The sequence below is a fragment of the Vanellus vanellus genome (assembly GCF_965231255.1).
Source record: "Vanellus vanellus genome assembly, chromosome: 16".
Classification (NCBI taxonomy): Eukaryota; Metazoa; Chordata; class Aves; order Charadriiformes; family Charadriidae; genus Vanellus; species Vanellus vanellus.
This window is the reverse complement of record NC_138921.1, coordinates 2,104,558-2,118,535: the sequence shown is the minus strand read 5'-3', so window position 1 is coordinate 2,118,535 and position 13,978 is coordinate 2,104,558. Positions and strand designations below refer to the sequence as shown.

At 47.9% G+C, this 13,978-nt stretch overlaps 1 protein-coding gene across 1 annotated transcript in view; it reads right to left on the bottom strand.

Moving 5' to 3' along the window:
* Nucleotides 1-2,247: 2,247 nt before the first annotated feature.
* Nucleotides 2,248-13,978, bottom strand: part of ASCC2 (activating signal cointegrator 1 complex subunit 2) — a 28,137-nt gene continuing 16,406 nt past the window's right edge. The window contains exons 11-19 of the mRNA XM_082491396.1: nt 13,802-13,870; nt 12,991-13,065; nt 12,296-12,482; nt 11,513-11,727; nt 9,730-9,849; nt 6,051-6,275; nt 4,158-4,269; nt 3,521-3,597; nt 2,248-2,997 (exon numbers count right to left, since the gene is read on the bottom strand). Coding sequence (XP_082347522.1) covers nt 2,829-2,997; nt 3,521-3,597; nt 4,158-4,269; nt 6,051-6,275; nt 9,730-9,849; nt 11,513-11,727; nt 12,296-12,482; nt 12,991-13,065; nt 13,802-13,870 — 1,249 coding nt within the window. The 3' untranslated portion in view covers nt 2,248-2,828. The remainder of the gene's footprint in view (nt 2,998-3,520; nt 3,598-4,157; nt 4,270-6,050; nt 6,276-9,729; nt 9,850-11,512; nt 11,728-12,295; nt 12,483-12,990; nt 13,066-13,801; nt 13,871-13,978) is intronic.

Here is a 13,978-nt window from a genome sequence, read left to right as displayed (position 1 = left end):
AAGCAGCTGTCTGCTTTCTGCTAGTCTTGTTTGAAGAAAACTGACTTAAAATCATTTACATCTTTGATGTAGGACTGTGCTGGTTCTCGGCCTGTCATCCTTTCAGAGCTGCAGCAGATGCTGCCGCCACCCCTGCCTTAACCAGTGAGAAATCTGTCCTTTGAACCCCTGAACCACATCAGGCAAGCGCTGGTGTGTGCCCATCAGCCTGCTGGGCTGAAAACAGGGATGGTGTTAAACTTGGAGCTTATCCAAAATCTACTGAAATGGGATGTAGAGCTCTTTCCTAGCTCTTTCTGTGCCTTCTGGCTTTTCAAGTGGCTCGGGGGACAGAAGCATTGTGCAGTAGGCTACAAGCCTCCTCCATCCTGTCTGACCGAAGGGGAGCGGCTGAGAAGGGAGGAGGTACTTAGCCGGGCCAGGAGCCTCCAGCCTTGCACTGGGTGCGCGGCTCCAGCCGCTGACGGTCAGATGGATGGGAAGGAGCGATTCTCTTCTCAGCAACTTCACAGTTAATTGCTCTGGGCTCTCAGGTGGCTGCAGGAAGATCTGGCTGAGTGATTCCTGCTCTTCCTGCTTTCCCACTATACCAGCCCAGAAGCCACATCTCTATATATTCACTAATAAGGAGGAATTTTAGCAATGGATGAGGCAGAGCAAATTAGAGCCAGTGCTAATGAAAGAAGCTTTATTGGGATTGCAAATAGGTGTCAGGAGTAAAACGTTTACTCAGAGAACAGAAAGAGGACTTAAAAAGAAACCCATCGTGCTGGTGTTTTTTGAACAAAACCCACAACTACAGCTTTCACAGTCCCAGCTGTGCTTTTATAGAGATGCTTAAGAGGAACGGTTTAAGCTTTCTTGGGATAACCTCGTGCAGCGTAAGACTGCCTGCTTTACTGCCAGCTCTGTCTGCAGCGCCCACAGCTTCACGCTATGCTGAACAGGCGATAGAGATTCGCAGCTTCTTAGAAGCAAGAACTGAAGATGAATACAGTATTAGGAAGGGGGAGACAGCATTGTAGCAGACTGGCAGAGAATAAATGAAGCTATTAGTCCGGAGAACAGCAGCTATAGAGGAGTAGAGTTCGTTATCCCAGCAGGTGATTTCCCTCGGTGGTGGATTTGGGGGTGTTTGTAAATGTCACTCCCTTTTCTCTATGCCTTGTCATGAGGGGGTTTGGGCAGTACTGATAGGCAAAGAAAAATCTTGTCCTCAGAGCACTCAGGACTTCATCTTCTTTGCATAACAGTCACAGCCGTTTCTACACTTTCGGTAAAACAGCCCCGGCACAACAGTGTTTGGCGGCAGCGCTAACCATACAGCCCCGTAGTCCCCGCCCTCTGCGTAAAACTAAGGCAGCACCGTACGTGCCCACACAGCCTTATTACCAACGCGCTCCTCCTGCAGCGTTGGGAAAGAGGAAGGCAGCACCAGATTTACCCTGGAACGGCAGCTCTATCGCTACACAACCCACGGGTAATTTACTCAGCACGCGGGCGACAGCCACGGGCACCTTTGCCTGCTCTACTTTATACAGCACTACTAGAAAAAACAGCGTGGTGGCGGGGACGTGGCACTTAGGGCTGATTAACCAAGCAAAGCCTAACTGTTTACCTGAAAGTTCATCTCCGTGACAAGGACAGCACTCCAAAAACGTGCTAATGCTCCGTGACAACAGCAACTGGAAGAGTTTTATCACCAGCTGCTGGCAGTTACTCCAGGCTCGCCTGGGCACAGTGTAGCAGCCATCGCCACGGCACGTGAGCACCTTACAAACAGGTTACACAGCGAACTCGTAATTTGTGTGTCTCCCTGCCTCCACAACAAAAGACAGCCCTCAGGAGAAGTCCCTTCAGCAACTACAAACCGCTGTTTGCTCTTAGCTCCCAGCCTTCCCGACAGCAAACACCATGATCGGGGCAGTTCTGCTTCACAGAGTGTGACAAGTGGTTATTGAGGAGGCAGCTCCCCCGGGAGACTCTGACCCTGCGGCCTTCAACTCCGATTTCCGTACCACTGTCATCTTGCTAAGGATGCCTTGATCCCGCTTTTCAAGTATCTTTAGTCTCAGTGGCTGTGGCGAGATCTCATTACACTAAACCGACACAAAACAGCAACTGAATTTCACTGCCTGCAGATATGGCACATTAATAGGCTTGTTGAGGTTCCTCCAAGTTAAAGATCAATACGGTTCTTAAGAGCCTAAAGCACCAACTAAAAGATTTAAATCATTTATTTGCACATTCTTTTTTTCACACACCTCACTCACGGGACAGAAATGTACGGTAAGGTCTTATTCACCTGAACTCCTGCGTGTCTGTCGGCAGCGGGAAGAGCCTGAGCGTTTCCCTATCACCCTTCAAGTTGTACTTCAGGATAAGGCATTTCAGCGGAGCAGAAAGCCGGGAGGGCTCTTCCAGGGAAGCCTTGTTCTCAGAGCTGCCCGCTGCGTGGCCTGGAAGCCCGTTTGAGTTGTGGAGAGGGTGTAAGGAGCCAGTATGAAAATAAAATTCTCAGAATTACAAATAGTACAAAAGGAAACGAACGGCCGGTGCAGCCCGTTGGGTGCATCGCGGCGCAGCCCACCGTCAAACGCAGGGCTCTAGAAACTGAAGAGCAGTCAGGGGCCGCGTGGAGGGCAGCTCCTTTCCTTCGACGGGCAGCCCTCCCACAGGGCGTGCGCAATTCCACAGGAGCTGAAGTGCCAGGTATTGAACCACGACATCCAGTCCCCCGAGCAAAGGGAGCGCCGAGGGAACGGAGCACAACCGCCTCCTCCTAAGCAGAGGACTGGGGATGATGCAACACCTGCGCTAAGAATCTTTCAGGAAGGAATCATGCCTTTATTCCGCTTTCTGTCAGCCATGACTCGTCGATTATGGTTAGCTCTCGTGCTTTTGTTTGCTTCCTTCTTCCTTCGTTCCTGCACTGTTTCCCGGTTCTGCCCATGGCCCTTCACGTTGCCAACAACAGCAGAGCTGTCATGCTTGTGCCTGGAGTAACACAGAAAAAGGACATCACAACAAGCACACTGCGCTCTTGTGGGACAAAATACACCGATCCCGAGAAACAACTGGGTGCGAGGAGTTCAGCTGTCCGGCCTCGAGCCTCAGCTCACCCCAGCTCTGCAGGGCTTCTGCAGCATCTGAGTATCGGCGTTAGCCACACAATGACCGCATCCTTCTACACAGCCAGTCTGTCAGCTAAAGCCAGCTGTAAAACCATCCTGAAATCCCTCCGGGAGCGGTTCAAGCTCAAAAATCTGTGCTCTCCAAGATCCTATCTTGCACAGGGTTCTGCTGCTTACGATAAAGGGACGTGCCTACCCATTTGGTGGGAGAGAACAACCAGCAGTGAAGTAAAAGTTGGGCAAGGAAGCTCACCGCACCGTGGTAGCGACCCTGAGGTACAGGAATGCTCAGGAACAAGTATAGCCTCAACAGTTCCAGTCAGCAGCAAAACACCTGCTAAGCGCAGAGCCACGCTTTCACCCCGCAGAGGGAGATGCTTACTCACCCCTTCCTCGCCAGGTAAGCCAGCCGCCGGGCTTCAGCTCTCTCCCGCAGTACAGCCGGGTCCTGCACAAAGTGGTCCTGCCGTGGGAAGGAAGGGAAGAGGTGAGTGAACTCATCAGCATCACGCAAACAGCCAGAGAGGAGGAAGTGATTCTGTGGGACCACGGAACAGAGTCAATTCATTGTGCATTCTCTCTTCTGGCTGAGCCAGCAGGATTGGTGTCAGCGACTCGAAAAACAAAACCTGCCCGAGACTTCTTCCCACATCCTACTTCTGCCAGCAACACCATCAACGTCACTATTTCCAGTATATCCATGACAACAGAGCATTAGCGACCCTCAAAGTGTTCTGCTGGCATCATCCGTCTACGGGCTAAAGGAGATTAAACCTCTCCACGGAGTAAGTGTCATTGCTCCAGTACGGTTAGCCCAGGAAGCAGTGGATAGCTGTACTCGGGGGACATTTCACAGTCCAGCAGACCACAGAAGGAGCCACAGAAAAAGCAGCTCAGTCTCTGTGCTACTGTTAAAAGATTCACCCTCTGAAAGAGGAAATCTGCTCCGCATCACTCTGCAGGTGAAGCACATAAGACGTACGGTAAATCTTAATGCAATTCCAACCACAAACTGAACATCACCTTTGTTCTTTCCTTTTCAGCTTCCTCCTCCTCATCATCATCATCCTCTTCCTCCTCCTCCTGTCCGTCGTCCTGTCCTTTAGGTCTCAAGACTTGAGGAATTGTGAACGGCCTGAGAATTAAAGACACAGTCAGCAACGAAGACAGTACAGCCACAAACGTTTCACTGAACAGCATTTCCTTTTCGTTTTGCATCGTATCTTTAAAAAAACGAGAATCTACAAATTTCATGGACTTGTTCTTTTTCTGAAAAGAAAGGAAAAAAAAAAAAGAAAGATACCCAGTAGCTAATGACACACTTACCACGGGCAATTAACAAACACAGATGTTCTTCACTGGGGAATGTTCACTATGAAGTTATTACTGCAAATAATAATAGTTTAAAAAAAGGAGCAGGTCAAGAAAAACCTGAAACCTCACAAGGAATTTCTCCAAGGAAAACAACTGGGTGCTCTGGGAGAAGGCGATCCAGGCGCAGCCACAAGGCATTAGTGAGGAGGATAATTTGCTACACTTTAGCTCACCAGTCGGGGAGCAGCTATTGTACAAAGACAAATCCCCAAACCTCAAGCTCAAACTCAGGCAGAAACACTAACGCTCAGAAAGTGCTGTGTTTCTAAAGCCACTGTGACTGGTCAGCGGTTATCCACCGAGCCCCAATTTCATTACTGTGCCCCAGTTTCATACTGGGGGAAGTATTTGGAGAAATCCATCAGGCTTTATGAATCAACCTGAACATGCAGAGCGGCAAAGGGCCTGGGGGGCGGAGGTGGAATTTAACACATACCTATAGCTCTTCTTTAATATATATATATACACACACGTGTGCGTGCGCATGCTTGAATTCTACTGAAATTCAGATCCAGCATTCCACTGCCAAAGAAATAAATGTAAAACCAGAAAAGCCTTCATTACTTCAAACCTATAGATCCAGTTTTCAGCAGTAACATCCACTAATTAATTGTTCCTACTGCCTCTCCAGGAGCAGCAGGCACTGAGCACCTGAAATAGGGCAAAAAAAACTGAGTGCCGCACTGTTACAGGCAAACCACAAAAAGGATTTTAATTGAAGCCTCACCACGCTTTGGGAGGGGGAGGGGAAAAAAAGGGGGGACAAAGGAGCCTCAAAGATGCATTGTGGTTTGAGGGTAGAAATGGTGACATCTTCCTCACACATCAGAATTTAAAAGGCCTCTTTCAGAGATGTTAAACCAGCTTTTAAAACAGGTGTTTTCTATCTCTAGCTCTTATTTCTAAAATAAATATTCGACAACCCCCATCCCAAACCCTTTGCTTCCTAATAGCTAATCATCTCCAGCTGTCCATCATCGTGGAGAGCGCTGTGCAGTCCATCAAGGGCTGAATTCCAGTGGTCAGCACTCTGAGATGTCGGAGGGGATTGGCAAGGAGAAGAAGTCTGGTTGTACAGCTTCCCAAATTTTGAAGTTTTCCTTTGCTAACCGGTCATTTTACATTGCCCAGCTACACCCAATTCTGATTATTCAAGATAGCCCATTCTCCCCGCTGCAGGGTAGTTTTCCATACGCAGCAGCACTGCTGAGAGCCAGTTCCAACACAATGGCAAATTCCCCTCTTAGATTTGTTGATTAGTTGAGGAAACGGCTGAGTCCTGCAGACAGAGAAAGTGGAAGCCTGAGAACGTCCTGGGTGCATGCCACGGCAACACTCCCTACTGACGGGAGAAGGGAGACCCACATCTCCCTCCTGTCATGTTACAGCAAAAGCAGCAGCAGCAAAAAGGGGAGGTTGAAGCGTGCACGTCCTCATTGAGAAACAGAGCCAAAACCCAGTGTCGAACAGGTCAGTGCCAGCCAGACAACTCTAGGTGGTGATTCCCATCAACCTCCCGTTCCCTGAAGCCACAGCACGTACCTCCTGCTGATCAGCTCATCATCTGAGTCAGCATCGTTTGCCCCCACTTGGTTTCCATCGTAAGTGTCATCGTACTCGTCCTCATAGTCCTCCCTGTAGAGCTGAGCTTCTCCCTGCTGCACAGGCACCTCCTCCACGATCACGCTGTACTGGTTGTAGCGCTCCTTCTGCTCAGCAACCAGGCGCTTGTCGTTCAGCAAACTCCTGGTCGTGTCCTTCTCCCTCCTGCACTCCACGGCATGGAAACGGAGAGGCAGACAGAAAGGCAGTGTAAAGATCTTCCCTATACGTTACTTCTTTTTTTTTTTTTTCCTACTGGTAAGCAGAAGCTGAAGCAACAGAAGACTCATCTCAAACGCCACAAGCACTGCTTAAGCCTACCTATTTCCCCTCTGATTTATAACAGGGCTGTTTGTCTGGCTACTAAAACCAGCCACTCCTGGCTTGGAACAAAGTAATTTTTAAACAGAAGCCCGGCAAGATTACACGGCAGACAAGAACAGGAATTGGAGACCGCCACCGTCATTCAAGACAGAAAGGAAGCTTTTACAGGAGGCCAAATGCAATTATACTCAAGATGAAATTTGGCCAAGACCCAAATAACACAAGAAGTCCCATGAATCTCGAATGGCAAGCTGTTAGGGCTAAGACTCCCGTCTACGAGACGGCTCTGCAAGGCCCAGAGTGCCCTCTAACACCGTGCTGCAGTATCGTCTCACTGCGGTACCACGCACGGCTGCAAATCATGGACCAGGGCTGCATTGGGAGTAACTGCTGCACGGACATGTGTCTTCCGACAGTCAGGAGCCTCAGCTTGCAAACCTGAGATGCAAAATACGAATGTAGAGCCACAAAATTAGCAGTTCAGCAAGTAAGGATTACAATAAGCACAACTAAGAATGAAAAGAACAAACCAGAGTAGACTGGTGATTCTCATCCAACCTATCTCAAAGCACTGCATGTTCAATTTAAAAAAAAAAATTTAGGAGGCGAGTAAATTATAGTAATTTTAAAGAAGGGAAGACCAAGAAATAGAATTTTGACAGAGGTATGAAAAAGCAGCCACTGAGATGCCGTGGCTCAAGCTGCACAAGCAGAAACTCTTCGAGGTCCCATTTTTCAGAGCAGCCAAGGATACGCTCACAGCAAAGCAGCAAGGGATTCCACTGTCAAGTATTCAGAGGACAACTTGCAGCTCTCAAAGTCTAGGAGGAACACGCATCAGTGATCTGTTTGGCATCTGGATATTATCAGAGAAAGAACCCATCCAAGGCAGACTGTCAGTGACTCAAGAACGGACAGACTTACGTGACATACTAGCAAGCAGTGGGGAAGCGATCTAAGCAGCCTGATTTTCATTAAGAATCTCAAACCAAAGTACCATTATGGATGGTTCCCCTCTCTAATGTGACTCACTCTGTTACACGCCTGCATTTAGCTGCAAAACGCCCTACAAAGCGTGTGGTTAGTTCGCACATACCTAGGCTGGGATAACATCTTCTGTTGGCATTCAGCATGAGACTGAACTAAGCATTGGATAATTGTTCCCTGCTGGGCTGGTCGGATGACTGCAGAAGAGCTGCAATGAAATGTTTCAGGCACCGATTCCGGGAAGAACAGCGGGATAACTCCTCTAAGTCCCATGGCGTTCAGGACATGCTCTGACTTCGAGAGAGAGATTCAGCTAGCAATTACGGCTGGACAGGCAGAGACAGGCGAGATCACTTTTCAGGATCAGCAAAGAATCACGTATATGCTAGTACGTTTATTTCCTCGTGCTTGTTTGTCTCCTCATCCTGGTGTGGCTTTCTCCTTCACATTAACAGTCCCTGCCCCACACTGCTTACGCTGATCCGCATAGCAGCTAGCGCAATGGGACCTGATCCGGCTCTTGAAGTGCTATTGCAACGTCACTCTTAGGCAGCAACACCACTCGAAACACAAGCAGAATTTGGCGAGCAAAAGATTTTAAGAAGGAGAAAGAAAAAAATATCGGTACAAGCAGATCTCAAGCTAGGCTAGGGGAAAGCCTGTTACCCAGATGCGCGGGTAAAGCATCAGGTTTCTTGCTTGTGGAAAAAGGAACTGCTGAGTAAGTTGCACTTTTAGTGCTGAAAAGAACACACTCTTCATATTTACGGAGTTCTGAATGTTAAATCCTAGCCAGTAACCTACTATACCTTATCCTTTGATTTAGCTAGATATGGTCAACTTTGGGCAGAGCGATCAGCAATGCTGATCCCAGCTAGTTACCTCCAGGTTTCAAAAAACACTCAAAATATACATGACATGTCTGGAGTCCTGCAGAGAAAGCGTTCTCGGTAAGAACAACTGTTTTGAAATGAAGACATAGCCTGAGGGAGGCCAAGAGACACCAGGAACAGCAGCAGTAAGAGGATAATCCCAAGAGGTCAGGTAACAGTACAGCAGAAGAGATGACGGCTTTCTCAAGGAGCGGTGTTACCACCAAGGAGAAGACACAGCCTCTCTGGCGGCAGCCGGAGGGCAAAGCCATGGGAGCAGGGTCCCACAACCCAGCTCAGGGATGACTTGCAACTTCCAAAGCTCTGCCAGATCTACAGAGGCAGCTCCCAGCAGGGTTATTCCGTACGCCGGCCGCACTGTGAGGAGCTCAGGCAGTGCTCTCTGGCCACCCACGCGTACAAAACTTCAGGGAGGTGGTGGATAACCGAGCGTGCCTGTGCACAAGGGCTGCCTGCACTCTGAGCAAGGCAACATGGCGAGGAGAAAGAAAGGAGACCGTGTCCATGAATTCTTCACCACGGACACTTCAGAAGTCATTGCCTTGGCCAGAGAGAAAAGAAATTATTTTCTTGCCCAGCTGAGCCTCTATAGGCACTGTAGCACTGCTGCTGAAGAGTTGTTTGCCTGGACTTTGGGACAAAAGTGGTTTTCTCCCGAGAGTTTGATGCAGCTTTGCAACCAAAACCTTAACCAGGAGCTCCCAGGGTCATGCGGCTCAGTCTCCAGCCAGACTTTTATTTATGTTCTGTGTAAATACGTACCAACATAAATGATCAGACTTGGCTGGTTAGAGAAAGCAGATAAGAAGAATCTGAAACAAACGGGCCACATTTGGAGACACCATTGACATCAATGGGAGCCAGCAGGACAATGCCCTAACCTACAAGGCACAACGTGCCAAGCTAGGCAGAAAGCAAAGGAAATGCCCTTCTGCAGGAAGCTCACAGCAGCGGGAACAAAAGTAGTCTAAGCCGCTGAGCGTTATCGGATTTTGAAGTAGATGGATATTGAAGCTTCACTTGGATCTAAACCAAATCATTATTTATTCTCAGTTCTGAGTCACAACCCCAGGCTCGTAGAAACGGTTGCTTCTCAAGGTTTGTTATTCAGTACAAGTTTAACACAAAAACCAAGAAGCAAGAGCCCGACATTACAAATGAGCTTGGCAGAGCAAACTCTAGCAGCATGCAGAGGAAAGCCAATTAGGAAAAACACTAACTGAAACCAACCCCCTAATAATATTTCATTTTACTTTCCCAGAGAAACAGAAGAAACAGGTGGGAAACGTTTTCGATGAGGCTTACCCACTGCCAACCAATTCCTGCAGGAGGTTTGTACGAGATATAAATTTGCAGGTTCACAGATATTTATTCCTCCTGACAGACAGGGTTAATTAAGGGCGTACGATACTCACCGTTTGCCTTTTTGTATCCGAGAAACATCCACCGAATCCCTACTGAAAACATCAAACTCATCATTCTGGAAAACATTATAGCGAGAAGTGACAAGAGGAGTCGGGTCTGGCTTCAGCTGTCTGTTAAAAAAAAAAAAAAAAAAGACAGAGAGAATAAAACCAAAGGTGAACTGAGGAAGACCAAGTCCTCTCCTTCCCAAGACCTTGGTTTAGTCTTTGTCAGTCTCAAAGTCACGCACAGCACGCCACGCTCCTCTTCGTGGTGCTGGCTGACGGGGCCACAGAACGCTGTGCCTTCATTTCACAGCCGCGCTCCAGTACGTGCACAATCACTACACGGCGTTGGTCTGAGATAAAAGGCAGCGTTTGCGAAGCTTATCTTCATGGGGAAGCAAAAGCAACTTACAGAAAGCAAAAAGAAAATTCTTCTGTTCATTTAAGAATAACTGTACAGCAGCATGGAATATTCAACAGACTGCCTGGTCTCAAAACAGTGATTCAGGAAAGGCAAACGCTAAGTATGATGAATTACATGCTGGAAAAAATTCCAATAATTTGCCGCTGTTGATTTCAGGATATTTATCTCCCTGTGGTTCCTTCTTAATTCCTTCTCAGGGTTCCAGGTTTACATTTGTTCAACTTATAAGTCAAACGACCATTATTTTTACATTCATTGTGTTGGTGCTGTTAGCTCAGCTGGGCGTCTGAAAACGCTGCTGTGCTCACTTCTAAAATCAGCACTGATCAAAATTGTACATTTGCTATTGAACTGACAGTTTTGTTTGAAGATGCAAGAGGCGGGGGGGGGGGAAATAAATCCAGCCCTACCTTCTGTAACTGCTGGCTTCGCAGAAAACAACTCCACCCTTCCAAAAGCCCACCCCACACCGTTTGTGCCAAAGTCAGCAGATCCGACTGTGAGAGCACGACGATTGTTGCAAAACTAAGATTATTTTTTTTTTTTACAACATTTTTCTGATAAAGATGCTTTCCTTTTTTAATGCAACAATGAGACAGTCTGCCCGTTCCCCCACGAAATGTGAAAAACCAGCACATTCACATCCTGACGCTCAGTCAGAAACTGCTGTTGCAGCACAAACACATGCTAGCAGCTGCAGGCAAACTCAGACTCAATTCCACCACCAGCTATAAACCCCACATCCCATGTACAACCCAGAGAAGCAAGTGAAAGCCTGGCAAGTTTGTCAAAGGGTAGATAAAAACGGATCCAAATTGCCATTTCCAATCTCTCGGGTTTATCTTCAATTGCAAAACGGTAGCCTTCCAAATATGGTATTTGACACTGCAGGTTGGATTTCGGCTGAAGTAGTTCCTTTGAAGATGCCCTTTCCTGCAGGACAGTTGGGATTTTAACACCTATGACCCCCTCCTCCGTAGCAAAATAACTTTTGAAGGCAACACATTCTATCGCCCAGCCCAGGCTAAGCCCATGTCTCCACGATGGGATTTTAATGGTTCTTATTTAAGTGTTTGATGTGCAATTTTTATCCCCCCATCACAAAACCTGACCCAGCATCTGCTCTACTGAAATGCTGAACAGTGAACGTTCCAGTCTTCTGCAGGGACATGACGAGGGCAGAAAGCTAGTGGCAGGTGACAATGAGAAGCTCTCACTGCAGCTATCTACCCCAAGAAAATGCACGTACAACTTCTTAGAGCTCTACAAGTGTCTAACTTCAATAAGAATGATGTTAAATGATAACCGACAAACAAACAAACAAAAATAGAAGGCACGAAAGCCGTGCCCAAAGTTGTCCCATACCTCTGCATTGTCCGGTCCAGCTTATCCAAGTACGGCACCAGTTTATCTTCTAGAATGTTGTTGATCACTTGCTCCGCGTTGTAACCGTACTCTTCCAGGCAGGCCAGGATGAAGCCCTCCCCAAGGTCTGGCAGCAGGTCTTTCACTTGAGAGATCAGAGAGTCCAGCTCCACCCCCGACACCTTGCCAACGGGCGCAGCAGCCGCACCGGCACACTACATATACCAAACAGAATCAGCGGCGTTACTGGAAAGAGACAGCAGCTGAGGGAAGGCAGCTACACACGTTAAGAAAGGGAAAGGAGCAGTCTGGGTTATCGGAATTTAAACACAAAGAAGTCAAAGACTGAAGCCAAAAGAGGCGAAATCAGCTGTTTATACTACACCAGGTCCATGACACAGACGGGGGGACACAACTCTTTTTGTCTGTCCCTGAGTCAGCGAGGATACCCTGGAGAACGCCTTCCTCAAATAACGTATGAGCTATGCATTCAAAACATCTGCACATGAACTACAGTGATGAAGCACAGTATTTAAATAAACCACAGCAACAGGAAAGCCAAGCCGAGGGGAGTTAGAAGCAATTTGCTCAAAGATAAAGGCGGGATTCGGGTGTAGTTTTGTTTCTCATTTCACAAGGTTGCACTGAAATCCAGCAAAGGTAAGAAATGAGATTAAATCTCATGTAATCCCCCAAACCAAGCAAACCAATCCTCTCTTCAGAGAGGAATGAAGCAAGGACGGAAAAAGCAGAACCCAGTCTGATCCATACCGCTCTACTCACCTCGTCCTCCGATGCATAGGCAGCCCCGAGCTCTTCCACATCCTCGGCAGCGCTCTCCACTATTGCTGATGCCCCATTAGATGCTGCTGGTGCTGTTGGATCTTTAACGACTTGTGCTTTTTTCCTGTCTACCCCTTCCCATGCACCTTCCACCGCTTGGAGGATATAGGCTGTCCTGGTCTCATCTCTAAGAGGACAGCATTAAGGACATTAAGCTGGAAGAAGGTCGATTTATGTTAAATATTAGGAAGAAATTTTTCACTCTGAGGGTGGTGAGCCCCTGGCGCAGGGTGCCCCGAGAAGCTGTGGCTGCCCCATCCCTGAAGGTGTTCAAGGCCAGGTTGGACGGGGCTTGGAGCAAGCTGGGCTGGTGGGAGGTGTCCCTGCCCAGGGCAGGGGGGGTGGAACGAGATGATCTTCAAGGTCCCTTCCAACCCAAACCATTCTGTGATTCTATGACATTTCTAGTTGCACAGATTCAGACCTCACCTTGAAGCAGCTATGCAATTTTCAATGACTCCCAAGCCTGTGCCTACATTAACGTTCCCCCCTTTCTTTTTTGAAGAGAAAACTTTCCATCACTCGCTGCCAGTCGTGCAGCTTAACCAGAGGCAGCAACACTGGAAATACCATTGGCATGAAGGAATCTAGGAGCAGCCAGGTCTGCAAAACCCCAAGGCGACAGCGAAGGATACAGCGTGGAAGATGCTTGTTGAAGCAGACTGACGTCATCCTCAACAGGAAACAGCTCATCATAGTCACGGAGAAATCTGAAAACGCAGAAGCAAGTTTAATCAGTCCAACTCAAGAATAAATTACCAGCAGACCCGTCACACACTACCATCCCTGCTACGCCACTTTGACTTCCTCACTGCTCAGGTAGGAACGCATACAACCTCGCACTCAATACCAAATTCCAGCATGGTTTGCCACGTCTGATTTTGACCCCGTTATCCTGCAGCAACACTTCCCCCCAGGCCATCAGAGCCAGCTGCAACACCCCTCACGATGTCCAGACCTGTAACCCCGCGGCACATTACGGAGAAAATATGGTTTATGACTTGAACGTGATCAGAATGACAGCATCGTCAGGAGGACGACATCCAATTCCCGGTTCTGCCGCTTATTCACTTTGCATCTTCAGCATTAGCACCTAATATCTTTCTGGTCTGGTCACCCCAGTTGAAAAGCGCAGATTAGCAATAATAGCCTAACTTGTCATGGTAGCTAATGGCTAAATTACTATCCTCCGCTTGGACAACCTGGATTAAAGAGAGTGAAGAATAACATTCTCCAGCGTCATGCAACATCCTCCTCACCTTTACAATAAAGTCTGTACCGCAGTCTGAAATCCTCTCACAGCAGTTCTCCCAACTAGTTAGAATGATTTCTAACACCCAACTGCATCGTTACGCCTCATAATAATGCCTCAGGCAATTCTGTTGTAAAGAATGGAAGAGGAAGGCAAGCTGACCCTCCCCTCGGGCCTCTTTCAGCAGGACTCACCTCCTTTCCTGAAGCACCGAAGTGAAGATCTGTAGAAATTCCTCAATAAAAGGCTGAATGTTCTCACAGCTACAGAAAACAATGGCACAAGAGTGAAAAACCCAGTGGCAAGCCTCCCGCATTGCACAACCTCCAAATTCTGCCTCGCTAGCCAAACTAGTCGCGCTCACACATCAA